This window comes from Eleutherodactylus coqui, chromosome 1, assembly GCF_035609145.1.
Source record: "Eleutherodactylus coqui strain aEleCoq1 chromosome 1, aEleCoq1.hap1, whole genome shotgun sequence".
Classification (NCBI taxonomy): domain Eukaryota; kingdom Metazoa; phylum Chordata; class Amphibia; order Anura; family Eleutherodactylidae; genus Eleutherodactylus; species Eleutherodactylus coqui.
Window position 1 is genome coordinate 172,661,839 of NC_089837.1, and position 17,200 is coordinate 172,679,038.

The window sequence follows — 17,200 nt, forward strand, 5'->3', positions numbered from 1 at the left end:
TCTTCTAAATTCAGGACTGCCTCATCTCTCTTGAGAGGCAGTTCAGTCTCTAGAAACTCCCATCTCACCAGAAGAGCTAGCTCTTACATTAAAAGAATCGCAGACAGGGAAAGCTCCCGGCCCAGATGGGTTCACCCCATCATACTAGAAGACCTTTTCGAATGCCCTGTCCCCCATTTCCTGCGGGCCGTCAACTCCCTCACTGCAGGCACCAATCTACCTGAGAGACCCTGAAAGCTTTCCTTATGGTGATTCCGAAAGAGGGAAAAGATTCCTGCAAATTCCAGAGCTATCGTTTGGTAATTGTACACCCCTTTAAAACCTCAGTTATTCCAATTAACTATTAGGTTTGGAGATTACCTTGAGACCATACTGCAAAAACAGCATCTTTGAGTAAGAACGGAGTCTTTATTTGGTTCATCCAATATCTGGGACAGAGACGCCGGCCTAAGAAAGACAGATGTACACAATGCAGATATACAGATTATCATATAGACGTGTTAGATCTGATCCTATGGTCATCTGCCTTCATATCATCTGCCTTCTCTTCTACTGTCCACAGGTTTTTCTATTGAACAATTAACCCCACTGCCCCCAAACCACCATTTAAGCGTTTCGATTCCACGTCACTGGGTCATCTGTCCCCAGTGACATCCCATCTACAGGGCACATAATCTAGTAGTGGGCCTGTTCATGGGAGTTCACTAATGACAATCCATTCTGTTTTGGGGTCTGACACTGGCTCTAACAGTCACATTGGTAAACCACCAAATGACTGCTGCAGCTGATGTAAAACAGACTGGCCATAAGGGCAATGGGGAAAAGGGGGCATGAAGCAGCCGGTGAGCAGAGAGGGAAGTATTCATTTTACTATTACCTCACCCCCTCCTTCCAGTGCCACCAATATTTGATTATTAGGAAAAACCCTTTAATATGAAGAAGCAAGATTGGAGGGAATGCAGAATAAAGCGACATTGGGGGTACTTGCATTCTGTACTGTGGGGAGAATAAAAATATATATTAAATATAATACATATCAGCATTGTCTACACAAAACAGCAGAAGATTACTGCTTCCATTTTTTTTATTGTAGTGGTGTTAAAGAAATTAGAAAAGAATGTATACAAAGGCAGACATAGCCTTTAAGAAGAACTCCCATGCATACAACGTCCCTGGCACCTTCCTCGGGTTGCCTGTAAAGAAGTGTAAGCCCTGGCAACTGAACTTTTAAAGAACTATAGCGCCCCTCCATTTACTAACATGCGATCAGCATTGGCGGTTTTCAAAGAAACCTTTCACGCAGCTGAAATTCAACACGTCCAATCCTTTTTTGTTTGCAGGGGAATAAGCTTATTGCCCTCTCCCCATCCAGAACACAAGCACGGTCGGCAGAGCCACAAATGGTTATGTAAAAGTGGGGGGGGGGGGGGGGTCAAGACGGATAGCCGTTGGCCAAATGAGCTTGCTTGGCATACGACTGTCCGAAATGTATGGTCAGCTTTATGTGGTGCAGAAGCAATGGCAAGACATTTCTCACTTACCCATCCGCCACCTGAACAAGTGCAGATACCACTGGCTCCATCCACCGGTCAGGAACAGACTATCAGTCTCCAACAGATCCTCTGCCAGATGCAGTCTGACTGGACAAGCGTGGTCAGGCGAGGTAACAGCACATTAAACAGCTCCCCTGTAATAAAGAGGCAGAACATGGTTATCCCATCCACCTTCAAGGGATGTTCCCTAATTACAGGATACTTCTGATCAGCCAAGTTAGTACTTAAAGGGGTTGTCCCGCTGCCCAAACTGATTTTTTTCCCATTAATGCCCTGTAGAGTAGAAGCATCACACACCACAGCTCTACCCATAAAAAACGATATTTTGCTCACCTTTTTATTCCTTTTCTTCCCCTTATAAAGCTGGCCTGAAGGATTTTTTAAAGATGGCGTCGCTGGGTAGTCCCCATGATGCACTGCTGCCTCTCTCCCCCCAGTGTGCGCGCTCCCAATGACACTGGTCACATGACTGGAGGACCGGCGTCATAATGGAGACGCACGCTTCATTGCTTTGAATGGAGCCGTCAGCCGGCCGACTCCATTCAAAGCAATGAGAGGGCAGGGAGAGTAATGCGATGTCCTGTTACTGCTGTAGCAGGAGATTCCTTCATCTCCCCAGCATGTCCCCTTATCACTGGACACTGTGACAGCAGTGTCCCAGTATCCAGTAATGAGGGGACATGCTGGGGAGATGAAGGAATCTCCTGCTACAGCTCTCGCAGCAGTAGGAGCAGATCGCGATCTCTAGCAGTACTTTCAATAGCAGAGGATCGCGATCCTCTGCTATTGAAAGTGAAAGGAGCACCAAACATGCCCTACACACACATGCCCCCCCCTCACAGTGCCCAAACAGTACACCCTCTCAGTGCCCCCACCACACACATGCCCCTCCACAGTGTAACCCCCCACAGTGCACCCCCCCAGTGTCCCCCTCAACCCCGCAAGAAGTCTATGTGACAGCACCCCCCACAGCGACAAGTCTATGTGACAGCACCCCCCACAGCGACAAGTCTATGTGACAGCACCCCCGACAGCGACAAGTCTATGTGACAGCACCCCCGACAGCGACAAGTCTATGTGACAGCACCCCCCACAGCGACAAGTCTATGTGACAGCACCCCCCACAGCGACAAGTCTATGTGACAGCACCCCCCACAGCGACAAGTCTATGTGACAGCACCCCCCACAGCGACAAGTCTATGTGACAGCACCCCCCACAGCGACAAGTCTATGTGACAGCACCCCCCACAGCGACAAGTCTATGTGACAGCACCCCCCACAGCGACAAGTCTATGTGACAGCACCCCCCACAGCGACAAGTCTATGTGACAGCACCCCCCACAGCGACAAGTCTATGTGACAGCACCCCCCACAGCGACAAGTCTATGTGACAGCACCCCCCACAGCGACAAGTCTATGTGACAGCACCCCCAACAGCGACAAGTCTATGTGACAGCACCCCCCACAGCGACAAGTCTATGTGACAGCACACCCCACAGCGACAAGTCTATGTGACAGCACACCCCACAGCGACAAGTCTATGTGAGAGCACTCCCGACAGCGACAAGTCTATGTGAGAGCACTCCCGACAGCGACAAGTCTATGTGAGAGCACTCCCGACAGCGACAAGTCTATGTGAGAGCACTCCCGACAGCGACAAGTCTATGTGAGAGCACTCCCGACAGCGACAAGTCTATGTGAGAGCACTCCCGACAGCGACAAGTCTATGTGAGAGCACTCCCGACAGCGACAAGTCTATGTGAGAGCACTCCCGACAGCGACAAGTCTATGTGAGAGCACTCCCGACAGCGACAAGTCTATGTGAGAGCACTCCCGACAGCGACAAGTCTATGTGAGAGCACTCCCGACAGCGACAAGTCTATGTGAGAGCACTCCCGACAGCGACAAGTCTATGTGAGAGCACTCCCGACAGCGACAAGTCTATGTGAGAGCACTCCCGACAGCGACAAGTCTATGTGAGAGCACTCCCGACAGCGACAAGTCTATGTGAGAGCACTCCCGACAGCGACAAGTCTATGTGAGAGCACTCCCGACAGCGACAAGTCTATGTGAGAGCACTCCCGACAGCGACAAGTCTATGTGAGAGCACTCCCGACAGCGACAAGTCTATGTGAGAGCACTCCCGACAGCGACAAGTCTATGTGAGAGCACTCCCGACAGCGACAAGTCTATGTGAGAGCACTCCCGACAGCGACAAGTCTATGTGAGAGCACTCCCGACAGCGACAAGTCTATGTGAGAGCACTCCCGACAGCGACAAGTCTATGTGAGAGCACTCCCGACAGCGACAAGTCTATGTGAGAGCACTCCCGACAGCGACAAGTCTATGTGAGAGCACTCCCGACAGCGACAAGTCTATGTGAGAGCACTCCCGACAGCGACAAGTCTATGTGAGAGCACTCCCGACAGCGACAAGTCTATGTGACACCACACCCCACAGCGACAAGTCTATGTGACACCACACCCCACAGCGACAAGTCTATGTGAGAGCACTCCCGACAGCGACAAGTCTATGTGAGAGCACTCCCGACAGCGACAAGTCTATGTGAGAGCACTCCCGACAGCGACAAGTCTATGTGAGAGCACTCCCGACAGCGACAAGTCTATGTGAGAGCACTCCCGACAGCGACAAGTCTATGTGAGAGCACTCCCGACAGCGACAAGTCTATGTGAGAGCACTCCCGACAGCGACAAGTCTATGTGAGAGCACTCCCGACAGCGACAAGTCTATGTGACACCACACCCCACAGCGACAAGTCTATGTGACACCACACCCCACAGCGACAAGTCTATGTGAGAGCACTCCCGACAGCGACAAGTCTATGTGACACCACACCCCACAGCGACAAGTCTATGTGACACCACACCCGACAGCGACAAGTCTATGTGACACCACACCCGACAGCGACAAGTCTATGTGACACCACACCCGACAGCGACAAGTCTATGTGACACCACACCCGACAGCGACAAGTCTATGTGACACCACACCCGACAGCGACAAGTCTATGTGACACCACACCCGACAGCGACAAGTCTATGTGACACCACACCCGACAGCGACAAGTCTATGTGACACCACACCCGACAGCGACAAGTCTATGTGACACCACACCCGACAGCGACAAGTCTATGTGACACCACACCCCACAGCGACAAGTCTATGTGACAGCACACCCCACAGCGACAAGTCTATGTGACAGCACACCCCACAGCGACAAGTCTATGTGACAGCACACCCCACAGCGACAAGTCTATGTGACAGCACACCCCACAGCGACAAGTCTATGTGACAGCACACCCCACGGCGACAAGTCTATGTGACAGCACACCCCACGGCGACAAGTCTATGTGACAGCACACCGCACGGCGACAAGTCTATGTGACAGCACACCGCACGGCGACAAGTCTATGTGACAGCACACCGCACGGCGACAAGTCTATGTGACAGCACACCGCACGGCGACAAGTCTATGTGACAGCACACCGCACGGCGACAAGTCTATGTGACAGCACACCGCACGGCGACAAGTCTATGTGACAGCACACCGCACGGCGACAAGTCTATGTGACAGCACACCGCACGGCGACAAGTCTATGTGACAGCACACCGCACGGCGACAAGTCTATGTGACAGCACACCGCACGGCGACAAGTCTATGTGACAGCACACCGCACGGCGACAAGTCTATGTGACAGCACACCGCACGGCGACAAGTCTATGTGACAGCACACCGCACGGCGACAAGTCTATGTGACAGCACACCGCACGGCGACAAGTCTATGTGACAGCACACCGCACGGCGACAAGTCTATGTGACAGCACACCGCACGGCGACAAGTCTATGTGACAGCACACCGCACAGCGACAAGTCTATGTGACAGCACACCGCACAGCGACAAGTCTATGTGACAGCACACCGCACAGCGACAAGTCTATATAAGAGCAAACCCCACAGCGACAAGTCTATGTGACAGCACACCCAACAGCGACAAGTCTATGTGACAGCACACCCAAAAGCGACAAGTCTATGTGACAGCACCCAACAGCGACAAGTCTATGTGACAGCACACCCACCCCAACAAAAGTCTATGTGACAGCACACCCCACAGCGACAAGTCTATGTGACAGCACACCCCACAGCGACAAGTCTATGTGACAGCACACCCCACAGCGACCAGTCTATGTGACAGCACACCCCACAGCGACCAGTCTATGTGACAGCACACCCCACAGCGACAAGTCTATGTGACAGCACACCCCACAGCGACAAGTCTATGTGACAGCACACCCCACAGCGACAAGTCTATGTGACAGCAAACAGCACAGTGACAAGTCTATGTGACAGCAAACAGCACAGCGACAAGTCTATGTGACAGCAAACAGCACAGCGACAAGTCTATGTGACAGCTCACCCCACAGCGACAAGTCTATGTGACAGCACACCCCACAGCGACAAGTCTATGTGACAGCACACCCCACAGCGACAAGTCTATGTGACAGCACACCCCACAGCGACAACTCTATGTGACAGCAAACAGCACAGTGACAAGTCTATGTGACAGCAAACAGCACAGTGACAAGTCTATGTGACAGCAAACAGCACAGTGACAAGTCTGACAGCAAACAGCACAGCGACAAGTCTATGTGACAGCACACCCCACAGCGACAAGTCTATGTGACAGCACACCCCACAGCGACAAGTCTATGTGACAGCACACCCCACAGCGACAAGTCTATGTGACAGCACACCCCACAGCGACAAGTCTATGTGACAGCACACCCCACAGCGACAAGTCTATGTGACAGCACACCCCACAGCGACAAGTCTATGTGACAGCACACCCCACAGCGACAAGTCTATGTGACAGCACACCCCACAGCGACAAGTCTATGTGACAGCACACCCCACAGCGACAAGTCTATGTGACAGCACACCCCACAGCGACAAGTCTATGTGACAGCACACCCCACAGCGACAAGTCTATGTGACAGCACACCCCACAGCGACAAGTCTATGTGACAGCACACCCCACAGCGACAAGTCTATGTGACAGCACACCCCGCAGCGACAAGTCTATGTGACAGCACACCCCGCAGCGACAAGTCTATGTGACAGCACACCCCGCAGCGACAAGTCTATATGACAGCACACCCCGCAGCGACAAGTCTATGTGACAGCACACCCCACAGCGACAAGTCTATGTGACAGCACACCCCACAGCGACAAGTCTATGTGACAGCACACCCAACAGCGACAAGTCTATGTGACAGCACACCCCACAGCGACAAGTCTATGTGACAGCACCCAACAGCGACAAGTCTATGTGACAGCACCCAACAGCGACAAGTCTATGTGACAGCACACCCAACAGCGACAAGTCTATGTGACAGCACACCCCACAGCGACAAGTCTATGTGACAGCACACCCCACAGCGACAAGTCTATGTGACAGCACACCCAACAGCGACAAGTCTATGTGACAGCACCCAACAGCGACAAGTCTACGTGACAGCACACCCAACAGCGACAAGTCTACGTGACAGCACACCCAACAGCGACAAGTCTACGTGACAGCACACCCAACAGCGACAAGTCTACGTGACAGCACACCCAACAGCGACAAGTCTACGTGACAGCACACCCAACAGCGACAAGTCTACGTGACAGCACACCCAACAGCGACAAGTCTACGTGACAGCACACCCAACAGCGACAAGTCTACGTGACAGCACACCCAACAGCGACAAGTCTACGTGTCAACACACCCCACAGCTACAAGTCTACGTGTCAACACACCCCACAGCTACAAGTCTACGTGTCAGTACACCCCACAGCGACAAGTCTACGTGACAGCACACCCCACAGCGACAAGTCTTCGTGACAGCACACCCCACAGCGACAAGTCTACATGACAGCACACCCCACAGCGACAAGTCTTCGTGACAGCACACCCCACAGCGACAAGTCTACGTGACAGCACACCCAACAGCGACAAGTCTACGTGACAGCACATCCCACAGCGACATGTCTATGTGACAGCACCCAACAGCAACAAGTCTATGTGACAGCACCCAACAGCAACAAGTCTATGTGACAGCACACCCACCCCAACAAAAGTCCATGTGACAGCACACCCCACAGCAACAAGTCTATGTGACAGCACACCCCACAGCAACAAGTCTATGTGACAGCACACCCCACAGCAACACCTCTATGTGACAGCACACCCCACAGCAACACCTCTATGTGACAGCACACCCCACAGCGACAAGTCTAAGTGACAGCACACCGCACAGCGACAAGTCTATGTGACAGCACACCGCACAGCGACAAGTCTATGTGACAGCACACCGCACAGCGACAAGTCTATGTGACAGCACCCCCCACAGCGACAAGTCTATGTGACAGCACCCCCCACAGCGACAAGTCTATGTGACAGCACCAAACAGCGACAAGTCTATGTGACAGCAAACAGCAGAGTGACAAGTCTATGTGACAGCAAACAGCACAGTGACAATTCTATGTGACAGCAAACAGCACAGCGACAAGTCTATGTGACAGCAAACAGCACAGCGACAAGCCTATGTGACAGCAAACAGCACAGCGACAAGCCTATGTGACAGCAAACAGCACAGCGACAAGCCTATGTGACAGCAAACAGCACAGCGACAAGCCTATGTGACAGCAAACAGCACAGCGACAAGCCTATGTGACAGCAAACAGCACAGCGACAAGCCTATGTGACAGCAAACAGCACAGCGACAAGCCTATGTGACAGCAAACAGCACAGCGACAAGCCTATGTGACAGCAAACAGCACAGCGACAAGTCTACGTGACAGCAAACAGCACAGCGACAAGTCTACGTGACAGCAAACAGCACAGTGACAAGTCTACGTGACAGCAAACAGCACAGTGACAAGTCTACGTGACAGCAAACAGCACAGTGACAAGTCTACGTGACAGCAAACAGCACAGTGACAAGTCTACGTGACAGCACCCCCACCCCACAAGAAGTCTATGTGAGAGCACCCAACAGCGACAAGTCTATGTAACAGCACACCCCACAGCAACAAGTCTATGTGACAGCACATCCCACAGCAAACAGCACAGCGACAAGTCTATGTGAAAGCATACCCACCCCCGCAAGAAGTCTATGTGACAGCACCCAAGAGCGACAAGTGACAGGCCGCCCGACTCCCGCACCCCCCCCCCCCCCCCCCAGACCAGTGACTTACACAGAAGGGCGGTCCGCCAGGGGAAGCTACTCCTCTTCTGCCGAAGCCAGGGGAAGCCATTGCCATGGAGCAGGAGAAGACTGTGCATGCGCCTGCATCAGGCGCGTTCCCCAGGGACCTGACCAGCCAGGACCAGCTACTGCGCCTGCGGGACTGTTAGGAGAAGAGCCACCGCTGGACTGGTCGGAGCCAAGGCAACGGACTGGTAAATATAGGGGGGGGGGCACCAGATCAGGTAGGTATATATCTTCTGTATGGCATAATTACAAAGCACACATTTTATTACAAAGTGCTTTGTAAAAGCCATACAGAAGTATAAAGAGCCATTTTGCACAGTTGGACAACCCCTTTAAACTCCATTCACATCTTGTTTTCAGCTCCATCCAAGGGTCCCATTATGGCGTCCGTTTAAAACCCCCAAAAATGGCCATTATTGAAAACTGCTGAAATGGAGACCAATAGGCCTGTGTTACAGCAGGCTTCCATTCATTTCTGGCATTTTATGCCGAAAAGAACAGCGCAGTCCACCGTGCTATTCCCTCCAGCACAAAGTGCTAGAACAGGGGTGTCAAACTCATTTTCACCGAGGGCCACATCGGGCTTATGGTGACCTTCAAAGGGCCGATTGTAAGACAGTATAGTGAGGGCTCGTTCACACCAGCGTATTTGCGTACATAATATGCAGTGAATAGAAGCCATTGGTTTCAGTGATTTCATTCACATGATGTATATTGTCACACAGCATAACCTATTTTGTTGCATACTACGCACCACGATAGGCCATTGGAGTGAATGGGCCGCGCAGGAAACCGATGTATTCACTGCATATTAGCGCACCATCTCAGTGGGCCCGTCTGCGTTCTTTTCTGCATGCCCAAATACGTAGGTATAAGCGATTTTCGATTGCGCAAATACGTAGCGCATTTGTGCGACCGAAATGCAATTACGTCCGTGTGAACGAACCCTAATAGTGACCTCTATAGTGGTCGCAGTAGTCATAGTGACCCCTATAGTGGTCGCAGTAGTCATAGTGACCCCTATAGTGGTCGCAGTGATAAGTGACCCCTATAGTGGTCGCAGTGATAAGTGACCCCTATAGTGGTCGCAGTAGTCATAGTGACCCCTATAGTGGTCGCAGTAGTCATAGTGACCCCTATAGTGGTCGCAGTAGTCATAGTGACCCCTATAGTGGTCGCAGTAGTCATAGTGACCCCTATAGTGGTCGCAGTAGTCATAGTGACCCCTATAGTGGTCGCAGTAGTCATAGTGACCCCTATAGTGGTCGCAGTAGTCATAGTGACCCCTATAGTGGTCGCAGTAGTCATAGTGACCCCTATAGTGGTCGCAGTAGTCATAGTGACCCCTATAGTGGTCGCAGTAGTCATAGTGACCCCTATAGTGGTCGCAGTAGTCATAGTGACCCCTATAGTGGTCGCAGTGATAAGTGACCCCTATAGTGGTCGCAGTAGTCATAGTGACCCCTATAGTGGTCGCAGTAGTCATAGTGACCCCTATAGTGGTCGCAGTAGTAATAGTGACCCCTATAGTGGCCCCAGTAGTAATAGTGACCCCTACAGTGGTCACAGTAGTCATAGTGACTCATAGTGGCCCCAGTAAAAATATTGACCCCCACAGTGGCCCCAGTAGTAACAGGGTACCCCACAGTGGCCCCAGTAGTAATAGCGACCCCCACAGTAATATTAACCTCCTCCCAGCAGCAATATAACCCCCCACCCACCAGCAATATTAACCCCTTCCCCCCGCACCAATATTAACCCCCTCCCAGCAACAGTATTAACTCCCACCCACCCAGCAGCAATATTAACCCCCACCAGCAATATTACCACCCCACCCCCGCAGCAATATTAACCCTCTCCCAGCAGCAATATTAACCCCTGTCCCCTTCCCAACCCGGCAGCAATATTAACCCCCTGCCAGCAACAATATTATTCCCCCACACCCAGCAACAATATTAACCCTCCCAGCAATATTAACCCCTCCCCCCCCCCCCCCCCGCAGAAATATTAACCCCCACCCAGCAGCAATATTAACCCCCACCCCGCCAGCAATATTACCACCCCACCCCCACAGCAATATTAACCCCCTCCCAGCAGCAAAATACCCCCCCCCAACACACCAGCAATATTAACCCTCTCACCCCCGGCAGCAATCATCAATATTAACCTCCTCCCAGCAACAACAATATTAACCCCCCACCCCCAGCAGCAATATTGACTTCCCCCTTCCCCAGCCATATGCTTACCTCCTCCTTGCTGTCAGCGCCGCTCCTCCTCGGATCGTGCTGAGCCCGGGTGGCATATTATCTTTTTCCACAAGACTTCTGCACTATTGAGCAATTCCAGAAACCTGATTGGTTGCTTGGTGAATCAGCGAACCCAAACAACCAATCACTGTGAATCAGCCAACCCAGACAACCAATCACCGTGAATCAGCCAACCCAGACAACCAATCACGTTGCTGGAATTGCTCAATAGTGCAAAAGTCTTGTGGAAAAAGTTCATACGCGCCCGGGTGCACAGTGTGCAGCACGGCACGCTTCCTCCCTGAGTCCTCTCCTGCGGAACTGAAGAGCAGGGGACTGGGGAGAAGGATTCTGATGTCAGAGTGTGCGCTAGGATCAGCGCTGTCAGTGTAATTACAAGTGGGGAGCTGCGGCACCCCAGCTGGTAATCACTACAGTGGTGAGCGGCCGTCGGCATGCCGCGGGCCACATAACATGAGGCAGCGGGCCGGATTCGGCCCGCGGGCCTTGTGTTTGACACGTGTGCTAGAAGTTAACAGAAACCTGCAGAAACAGGGATCTATTGGTCTCAGTTTTAGTAGTTTTCAATAGCAGCCGGGACAGGTTCTGTCCAGGGGATCCATTTCCTTAGTAAACTTCCTTATATTAACTTTATTCTTAAACGGATTGGCTCAGAAAAGTCACTCCTATAGTATGAGTTGCTGCGGAAATCAGCTGCAACTCCTAGCAAACAGCCAATTTTGCTGCTGAAAGCCGACGCTGGCTGTTCATTGTAGAAGTAAACTGCAGCGGCTGCTTCTTCAGAGAAACGTAATACTACATGCTACGGTGGTCACATATTACATGGATGACCTGGTCTGCTGTAACTTAAATGCCAATATGGAAATGAGCCATCCTAGTGAGACAACTCCTTGTAAGAGACTGTCACCATCTTTTCAAACATCTCGGAGCACCAGGTAGTGACAGTCAGGCGGATTACAACGATACGTGTACTGCATGTATCTGTGCAGTAATTGGGGAGAAACGTGCATTGTATTAGTAGCAGCCAGACAGATGACTACAGGAAGTAGTCTCCCATTCATAAGCTGTAGCTAGACCACCCTGCTCTCCGGCCACTGATTGATCATGGTCTATCTATGTACAGTATTAGTCTGAAGCAGTTTATCAGTGGCTGGGGGCAGGGGTGTAACTAGAGGCTCATGGGCCCGGGTGCAGAAGTTTAGCTTGGGCCCCCCTCCCCATGCCCTTAGGCTAGATTTACAAGGGCGATCGCAAAATTGCAGCAATATTGCAGTTTTTCTCATAGAGCGTCAGTGATGCTTTTCTTCACAAAAACATCGCCGTCGTTTGCAGTTTTCACGCGAGAAAAACAATAGGACTTTCTAATGTTAAAAATCGCATTGCACTAAAATCGCAAGTTCGTGCGATACGATAAAACGAAGGCTCCATAGGGAAACATGGGCGATAAAAAAGCGCAGAACGCACAAAGATAGGGCAGGCAGCCATTTGTTTTTCCCCACACAACATCACATCAGTGAAAACATCGAAAATGTGAAAGAAAGCATTGAAAAGCCGGGGCTTCATAATTCTGCGTTATCACCCGTGTGAGACTGGTCTTGGGGTCTGTGCCCAAGTAGTGGAAAACAGCTCTTGTTTCAGTCGGCCGATCCGCACAACATTTTGCATCAAAACCACAAAAGAAAATTGGAAGGGTGAAACCTGCTGCGGATACACATAAAACCTGCGCCAAAGCCTTCACCAATGGCGCGGATTTTGACATTTTTTTCTGATGTGGTTTTGATGCGGAACTTGTGTGAATTCTCCGCTGCGGACAATCTGCGCCATTTTACGTACTTGTGGCCACTCTCACACAACGCTTTCTTACAGCGTTTACCGCGGCGTTTCAAACACTGCAGTAACCGCTGTACAACGCCTTCATTGATTTCAATGGAACTTGGCAGACTGACGTTCGGATGAGGCGTTTCTAACTCCGCGACTTTCGAGAGCTGTCTGCTCTATTTTCATGTCTTTAAGCACTTTTTAACACCCCTCATCGCCCCTTATAATGGTGGGGTGCGTATAAATCGCAGTGTAGAGCTGTACAATGTGTTCTTAACCCCTTACTGACATGGCCTATTTTGGGCTTAAGGACGCAACGATTTTTGGCGGATTTTCATTTCCATTTTTCGAAAGCCATAACTTTTTTACTTTTCCGTATAAGGGTTTGTTTTTTGCGTGACGAACTGTAGTTTTTATCGGTGCCCTTTTTGGGTACATTTAGGCCTCCTTCCCACGAGCGTGACGGGCTCCGCAGCGTAATATTCCGCTGCGAAGCCCGTCACGGCGCCCCCCAGAGCCCCTATACTTACCTGCAGGAGATAGCGTGAAATCGCTTCCCCGCCCACCGCCGCGCGTCACCGCCCACCGCCCTCGCGTCACCAGCCGTGTCACGTGCACGGCCGGCCGTGTCACGTGACGCGGCCGGACCGCGTCATTTGGCGTCATATGACGCTCGGCGGTGGGCGGGAAAGCGTTTTTTCACGCTATCTCCCGCTGGTGACAGCGGGAGATAGCGTGAATGGACGGCTTCCATTGACTGCAATGGAAGCCGTCAGTGCGTACAGCCCGTCCTCACCCGCAGAAAATAGAGCATGCTGCGGGTGAGGACGGGAGAAATCGCGGTGCGTAATTCCGCGGTGGAATTACGCATCGTGAGCATTGTGCTATTAGGTTCAATAGAACCTAATAGCTGCGGGCAACGCAGCGGATTTTCGCCGCGAATTACGCGGCGGAAATCCGTTCGTGGGAAGGAGGCCTTACTGTATTGTAAAACTTTTATTTATTTTTTTTATAACAGGAAGAGAAAACGCATCAATTCTGCCATAGATTTTTTTTTTTACAGCGTTAATCATGCAGCATAAATGACACAATCCATTTTTTCTGCGGGCCGGTACGATTACAACAATACCAAAATTCTTACTTTTTTTGGTTTTTCCACTTTTCTGCCATGAAAATTCTTTTTTTGGAAATCTTTTTTTTTTTCTAAATCGCTGCATTCAAAGTCCTGTAACGTTATTATTTTTCTATGTACGGAGCTCTATGAGGGCTTATTTTTTGTGAGACGAGCTGTAGTTTCTATTGGTGCCATTTTGGGGAATGTACGGCTTTTTGATCACTTTTATTGCCTTTTTTGAGAGGCAAAATGCTAAAAATTTGCATTTTGCCTGTTTTTTTGTGTTTCTTTTAACACCTTTTGCTGTGCAGAATAAAAAGCATCTTCAACTAATTGTACACGTCGTTACGGATGCGTCAATAACAAATATGTGCCTTTTTTTTTTTTAAAACCTTTTTTTATGCTAATATGAGAAAAAGCATTAAAAAAAGGTGTTTTATTACATTTTTTTTTGCATTTTTCTTTTTTTCACATTTTTATTATCTTTTTTTACACCATCTATGTCCCCCTGGGGGACTTAAAGCACAGCACTGATGATCGCTGTGATAAGGCATGGCAGGAGTTCTGTCCTGCCATGCCTTATCGCTTATACAGCGATCATAGGCTCTGGCGTCCTGTTGCCATGGCAACCAGCCGGGCTCTCTGCGATTATATCGCGAGAGCCTGGCAACTTCACAGACAGAGCGCGCTCCCTCTGTGAACCCTACCCATGCCGGGATCTACATAGATCGCAGCAGGGAAGGGGTTAACAGCAGGGAGCGCATCTCTGATGCACCCCCGCTGCTGCAGCAGGAGGCCGGCTATGACTGACAGCCGCCTCCCGCTGTGGGATAGTGTGACATCAGTCATGATCTCGCGCTATCCCTATGATGTAAGGGTACGTCATTTTGCGGGAAGTACCCGGCTCCCATGGAGTACCCTTACGTCATGGGGCGGGAAGGGGTTAAACACCACTCAAAATCGCGTCTTTTTAAATGCAGCGTTTTACTGATGGTGTGTGTGACCGTGGCTTCAGGCCGCTCTCACACAGGCGCTCGGCAAAACTCTGCCATTTGGATTGCGGTGTTTTGCTGGATTTTACGTTCATTTTTGGTCCATACCGGGTTTAGCGCACGTCACTGATGAGGGGCGCTAAAACCGGCAAAATACAGCAAACAGCGCTTGAAATCGAGCAAATGTCTGCGAGGCCCCATGGAAAACAATGGGAGTGTTTTACTGCGATTACCGCAGCGTTCAAAGAGCCGCAGTAATCAGCGCCAGTGGGAGAACGGGCTTATGGCTCTGCCATCACACAGGATGCCCATGCATGGGTCATCCCATGCCCCTTCATGGCTGTCTCTACCCCTTCTGACACAGGATGCCCTAGCATGGTACATCCCATGCCCCTTCATGGCTGTCTCTACCCCTTCTGACACAGGATGCCCTAGCATGGTACATCCCATGCCCCTTCATGGCTGTCTCTGCCCCTTCTGACACAGGATGCCCTAGCATGGTCCATCCCATGCCCCTTCATGGCTATCTCCCCCTTCTGACACAGGATGCCCCTACCTGATTCCCTTCCCCTCTCACACTGCCTGCTACTCTGACCCCCCTCCCCCACTGAGACAGACATGTGTGAGTCAGTACTTACACTTTCTGCCAGCAGCTCCACCTCCATTCCCCTGCTGGCTGAGGATGACTGTAGGAGTCGGGGGAGGGCTGCACGATGTAAAGCCCTCGGTCTGCCTGCTGACTGCCTTTCACTAGGCACTGTGTGCACCGCGGGGAGCTTCTCCTGCACGGAGACACTTCCTCCCGGACCTCCGCTCAGACTCCTCCCCTCTGGTGATCGTGGAGGAGAACAAGACAGGGGAGGAGACTGAGCGGAGGTCCGTGAGGAGGCGCCGGCGTGCAGGATAGGCCGCAGAGCGCCAAGTGAAAGGAACTCTGCAGTCAGTCAGCGAGTGGAAAGGGCGCCCTCTGAGCCCTACTGGCTTAGGGGCCGGGTCACCATCGCGACCCCAGCGACTCCTATATGTAGCCAGTGGGTTCAATGTCTGTCACACCCGGCTTACTTTCTGTTGCTTTAAGTACCAGGCACCCAGGACATAAACTTACATCTTGTGTCATTAAGGGGTTTTTCTCTAACTTAACCCCTTAACGACCAGCCTATAGTGTTTTTTCGTCCTCCGGAAGTGGGCTTTATTCTCTGGGGACGTAAAAACGTGTCCTGCAGAGAATAAAGCCCCTCGGGCTGTGGACGTGACAGCTCCATGCTGTCGGTGTCCGCAGGTAGCCGACAGCATGGAGCTGTCATCCCGGGCCGCGGGGAACCCCCCCCCCCGGCATTGCGATCGGCGCTATCCAATGGATTTGTTCCCTGGTGAGATGTTGATCCGTGGACCTTACCCCAGCTTCGGCGCATGCGCCCGTCAGCATGATGGCGGATGCATGCGCAAAAGTGAAATATTGCCCAAGAAATGTAAAATCTCCCTGCTCCTGGCTACCAAAGGTAGCCAAGAGCCTGGAGATGTCACGGGGAGCCGCGGTATGCGGTTACTGGTCACGTGATCGCCGTTATACAATGCATAATGGCGATCACGTAAAAGTTCTTTAAAAAGTGGCAGTTTCACCTCCCCTCACCGATGCGATCGGTGGGGGGAGATGAAACATCTTCTCGGAGGCTTCCGCATTTGAATCCAGATGCGATTATCCTCCATGGACCCTTCCGGCTGCTGCGCATGCGACCACCGGCAAAATGCCGGACACATTCGCAGGAGCCGGGGAGCCCAGGAAATTTTAAATCTCCTTGCTCCCAGCGACCAACGGTCGCTGAGTGCTTGGAGCAGTGACCGGTGGCCTCGCTGAGCGGTCCCCGGTCACGTGATAAAGTAACGGTCTAACATTAGGCCGGTCACGCGTGACCGGAGAGGAATTACAGGTGCTGATGCGCTTGATCAGCGGTAATCCATGGATCAATCACATGCATTGGATTACACAATTCCCCCCAATTAGCGGGTCGGAATTACGTAATCTACTCGCAGAAACAGAACACAGCATGCTATATTTTACCGCGAATATCCGCGACCTGGAGCCCATTGTGCTCTATGACCGTGGATATACTCGCAGCCCATATGCAAACACATTGTGTACGGGCTGCGGGTACCCGGGTCATCTCTAAGCGACGGCGC

At 51.5% G+C, this 17,200-nt stretch overlaps 1 protein-coding gene across 1 annotated transcript in view; it reads right to left on the bottom strand.

Annotated features, from left to right (window-relative positions):
* Positions 1 to 1,681, bottom strand: part of LOC136628094 (prostaglandin reductase 2-like) — a 107,334-nt gene extending 105,653 nt beyond the window's left edge. The window contains exons 1-2 of the mRNA XM_066603729.1: positions 1,542 to 1,681; positions 361 to 447 (exon numbers count right to left, since the gene is read on the bottom strand). Coding sequence (XP_066459826.1) covers positions 361 to 387 — 27 coding nt within the window. The 5' untranslated portion in view covers positions 388 to 447; positions 1,542 to 1,681. The remainder of the gene's footprint in view (positions 1 to 360; positions 448 to 1,541) is intronic.
* Between the last annotated feature and the right edge of the window lie 15,519 nt (positions 1,682 to 17,200).